General features: G+C 42.1%; 1 protein-coding gene across 1 annotated transcript; it reads left to right on the top strand.

Moving 5' to 3' along the window:
• The first annotated feature begins 3,049 nt into the window (after positions 1 to 3,049).
• On the top strand, positions 3,050 to 4,010 carry LOC102504076 (olfactory receptor 51M1). The gene has a single exon (XM_006195453.2). The coding sequence runs from the start codon at positions 3,051 to 3,053 to the stop codon at positions 4,008 to 4,010; it is 960 nt and encodes a 319-aa protein (XP_006195515.1). The 5' UTR covers position 3,050.
• The last annotated feature ends 733 nt before the right edge of the window (positions 4,011 to 4,743 follow it).

The raw sequence follows: 4,743 nt of genomic DNA, 5'->3' as shown, positions 1-4,743 counted from the left end.
AAAGATGTCAACGCTGAATAGCTGAGTAAAGACAGGGTATTACCTTGTATTAGGACTGCCCACTTTGGAAGTAGGTGGACGTGGGTTCAAATCCCATCCTTGACATCAGCTCACTGATAAACTCATGTTGTGAATTAATGTAAGACGTGGGATTAGCTCACAGACTGAGGATTTGCTCTCTGAAGTCAGACTTTGGGAGAGCTATTTACCTTTTCTGTGGTTTCCTCCTCTGTGAACTAGGATAAAATGCCTCGTGGTCATGAGAAGTAGTCACATTATGTAACGTGTTACACAGTGTCTGCGTCGTGCCGGAATGCAATAAATTGGAGGTCTCAGCAGAGCTCTTCTGACCAGTTTAAACTGTATCCTGGTGAAAGGGGAGCTATTGAAAGACTGCAAACAGAGCAGTTACCATTTTAGGGATAAACCCCATGACTCAAGTGGAAAATAGATCTAGGACATGGGGTGTCAGGCTGTGCAAGTTAAGTGTCGGAGAGGTCAGTTATGCAGGAAAAACTTAGGAATGATGACAGCACAAAAGTGGAAACAAAGGAATAGGGATATTTAGGAAGTAGAACATACTTATTAAGTCAGTTAAAAAATGAGGTGTGGGAAGAGGGAGAGGGTCAATTAAAGCATGAGATCCAAAATGTTGTCTTGGAAAGTGATTAAATACATTGTAAAGAATCAGGTGTGGAGAGAGTAGGTGATGGATCAATGTTAGATGTGTTGGGTTTAGTTGGCGTCAATTGGGAGACATCTAATAAGAAGGCAGATATTCAGGTCTGCTACACAGCTGAGTTGTCGGGACTAGGGATAAACTTCTATGGGTTATCAGTCTACTAGTACTACTACTATTAATAATAACAGTAAAAAATAATAAAAAGAGAAAACAATAAATGAGAAGGTGTCTAAGGTCAGGAGTAAGTAATATGAACATCTGAGTAACGGATGGAAGGAACTGAATATGTACTGCCCTGAAAAATAAAGGGAATCAGCAGGGGCCGGCGTCAAGAATTCCAAAAGAGAGCTTTAAAAAGGAAGATGTGGCCAGAAGACACAAGTTTGCAAAGGAATCAGGTATGATTGAGTCTCCATTGAATTTCAGCCTTAGAGGTCATTGGTGAATTTGAAGAGCATTGCTCTAGCCAAGAGGGTTAAAAAAAACCAACAAAACAAAACAAAAACAGTCATTTGGTGGTAGGTGAGTAGTGAACTGAGGAATAAGGACGCGGAGAGGAAAAGTGTGATGGGTTCTTTCACCTCCTTGTCAGAGTGATGAGGGGCTGGCCCTGGTCTTCATTCCTAAACATTTTCCTTCTTGCCACCTCCCCCCACAGTTCTTCTCAGGGCATGACAGCATGCTTATCACTGCTATGCCTCCTTGTCCAGCCATATAGCCTGACTTATATTAAAAAAAAATTATTGAAGTGTAGCTGATTTACAATGTTAATTTCAGGTATACAGGAAAATGATTCAGTTATACATATATATGTATTTTTTTCTTTTCAGATTCTTTTCCATTATATGTTATCACCAGGAATTGAATATAGTTTCTTTTGCTCTATACAGTCTGTCATTGTTTGTCTATTTTATATATAGTGACGTTTGTCTGTTAGTATCCAACCCCTAATTTATCCTTCCCCCTCCACCCCTTTCCCTTTCGATAACCATAGTTTCCTATGTCCGTGAGTCTGTTGTTGGATTGTAAATAGAATTTACATCATTTTTTAAGATTACCTTTATTCATTCTAGCCTATCCTAACTTTAACCTGGTTCAGTTCAAATCTCTGTATAGTCATTTTCTGATTTCAAACAGGTAAACACAGTGATTAAAAACACACTTAAGCACTGACTAGTTCCACTTTGAATTTCTGAACCTCAGTTGGGCCACCATCACTCCCTGGAAACCTACTACATTGTTCTTGTCCACTTGTTCTCTGGCTCACGAACACACTTTTTTCCCTCCTAAGAACTGCTTTATTGATAATGCTTGGCTGCCCACTCAGGTGGTCCTGTGGAAAACGGCTGGGACCTGTCACTGTTCTGACCCAAAAGCAGCCACGGCCACAGCAGAGGGAAACAGAAATACTGACATGGTCATGGTCTTTCTGGGGGTGGGGGCAGGGATGGTTTTATTCCCCACTACCTCGCTGAAACTGCTCTTCTCAAGATCAGCTGTAACTTCCATGTTGCTAAATCCTTTGGTCACTTCCAGGTCTTATTACTTTGTCCCTTTAGCAACATTACATATCATTGATTTATCCCTCTTGAAACTGATACAAGACCACAGTCTCCTGGTTTTCCTCTAACTGGCATTTTTCCCCCTCTGTCTCTTTTAGTGGAGCCTTCTCTTTTCCAACTCTACAATTCAGATGTTCCCAAAGCTCAATTCTAGAAACTTCCCTCTACCCTCACTTTTTAAGTTTCCTCATCCAGCCTATATACTATTATTACTCAAACATATATCTCATCTTCAACTTATTTCTGAAGTCCACATTTCTACTCCTGAGTTAGTGAAAACAACTGAATGAAAGCCCTGTTAGGGGAAGTTAGTATAAATTAAAATTTTGAAAAAACTGGGTAACACTAGATCCAGATGCTCAACCTGGTGTTAGATATGTGAGTCTGCAAATCAAAAAGAAGAGAATTATACAGTTATGTATTTTATATTTATCAACATAAAGTTAGTAAATACATTCATGAGAGTGATGATGTTCTCTAAGGAGGAAAAATAAAGTATGGACAGAAAACTGCCAAGAAAAAGAATGGTTGTATTTAAGGGTTGAGTAAGAAAGAGAAGTCTCAAAGGAGACAGAGAAGGAATAGAAATCGAGAGAAAACCTAGTGAGCCTGGTACTTTAAAGAAAGTTTCCATCAGGTAGGAGGACGGTGGAGTTGACAGTAGTAAAGTAGATACCAAAGATGACAATGAGCATGATTCTGATAATGACGGTGTGAATATTCTTGAAGCCAAAGAATTAATAACCAGAACAATCATTTATTTTCAGCTCAGCCCCAGAAGAACGTCAGCCCAGCATCCCCCCAGGATGCACTTGTCCAACATCACTCAGTTTAGCCCCGTGCTCTACCTCACTGGCTTTCCAGGGTTGGAAACCATTGAGCAATGGATTTTCATCTTCTTCTTCCTCATGTACCTCGTGGCCATCTCTGGCAACTGCTTCATCCTGATAATTATTAAGACCAGCCCTCGTCTGCACAAACCCATGTACTATCTCCTCTCCTTTCTGGCCTTCACTGACCTGGGCCTGTCAGTGTCCACCTTGCCCACCACTATGGGAATCTTTTGGTTCAACTCACGTGATATCTACTTTGGAGCCTGCCAAATCCAGATGTTGTGCATCCACTCATTTTCCTTCATGGAGTCCTCAGTACTCCTTGTCATGTCCTTTGACCGCTTTGTGGCCATCTGCCACCCCCTGAGGTACTCGGTCATTATCACCGGCCAGCGAGTGGTCAGGGCAGGCCTGGTTGTCATCCTTCGGGGACCTGTAGCCACTGTTCCCATTGTTCTCCTCCTGAGGACTTTTCCTTACTGTGGGTCTCGAGTCCTCTCCCATTCTTTCTGCCTGCACCAGGAGGTCATACACTTGGCCTGCACAGACACCACCTTCAACAACCTGTATGGGCTGAGCCTGGTGGTGTTCACTGTGATGCTGGACCTGGTGCTCATTGCACTGTCCTATGGGGTCATCCTGCACACAGTGGCAAGACTGGCCTCCAAGGAGGAGCGGCTCCGAGCCTTCCAAACATGTACCTCACACCTCTGTGCTGTGCTGGTGTTCTTTGTGCCCATGGTGGGGCTGTCCCTGGTTCATCGCTTTGGGAAGCATGCTCCACCTGCTGTCCACCTTCTTATGGCCAATGTCTACCTCTTTGTGCCTCCCATGCTTAATCCAATCATATACAGTATTAAGACCAAGGAGATCCGTCATGCCATCAGCAATCTCCTGGGTCTTAGAAAGGCTGGTGCTGAATCCTGGAGCTAAAAATTTCACTGGTGCCCAGAAGAAGGTCCCAAATCAGGCCAAAGATTTACTACATTTTGTACCTATTATCACACCCTATTTTTCCCAAGTTTTTTTTTTTTTTTTTTTCACCGCCCTAAATAAAATATGGATGAATTTCTTTCTTGAGTTTGGGTTATGAACGCTAACCTTTTCTTGCTTAAATTACAATGCTTTCTCCTATATATGAGACCTAGATATTTTGGTAGCATCAAAAACTGCCCAGAGGAAGAGTCTCATCAATGTGCATAAACTAAAACTAAAATGAAACTATGCAAAAATTTTAAAGGAGAAATAAGTAAAAAGCACCTAGAGCAGAACCTAGCAGAGAATAGATCAATGTTTGTTGTTCAAAATTCACCTCAGGAAATGTACCTCTTCTCTCCATGGCTCCTTGGGACTGCCTCCCTCTTCCCTGCCTGGTAAAGTCCTTCTCTTAGGTTTCTATCCTAAGTAAACTATATCCTTTAGACTCTTGTGTCACATTTGAAGAACCAGAACTTCTTCACTCTTCTCTCATGACTGATTCAGGTAGAACTCCTCCACATCCTTCTCATCTTGTGCTCTCTTCAGGCTCTGTTCATCTAGTAGACACTCTTGACCCCACTCCTGACACTTCTCACCTCTCATTTTCCTTTCCTGTGTATTTGCTGAAGATAAATGAAGTCAGTGTTTGCTTCTAGGCACCCTAGTTGTGAGATCTTGCACAATGACC

This window comes from Camelus ferus, chromosome 10 (assembly GCF_009834535.1).
Source record: "Camelus ferus isolate YT-003-E chromosome 10, BCGSAC_Cfer_1.0, whole genome shotgun sequence".
NCBI classification, from domain to species: domain Eukaryota; kingdom Metazoa; phylum Chordata; class Mammalia; order Artiodactyla; family Camelidae; genus Camelus; species Camelus ferus.
This window is presented reverse-complemented; position numbering and strand designations above follow the sequence as displayed.

Coding starts and splice junctions, on each gene's coding strand:
- LOC102504076 (XM_006195453.2), top strand. CDS start 3,051: ATGCACTTGTCCAACATCACTCAGTTTAGCCCCGTGCTCTACCTCACT.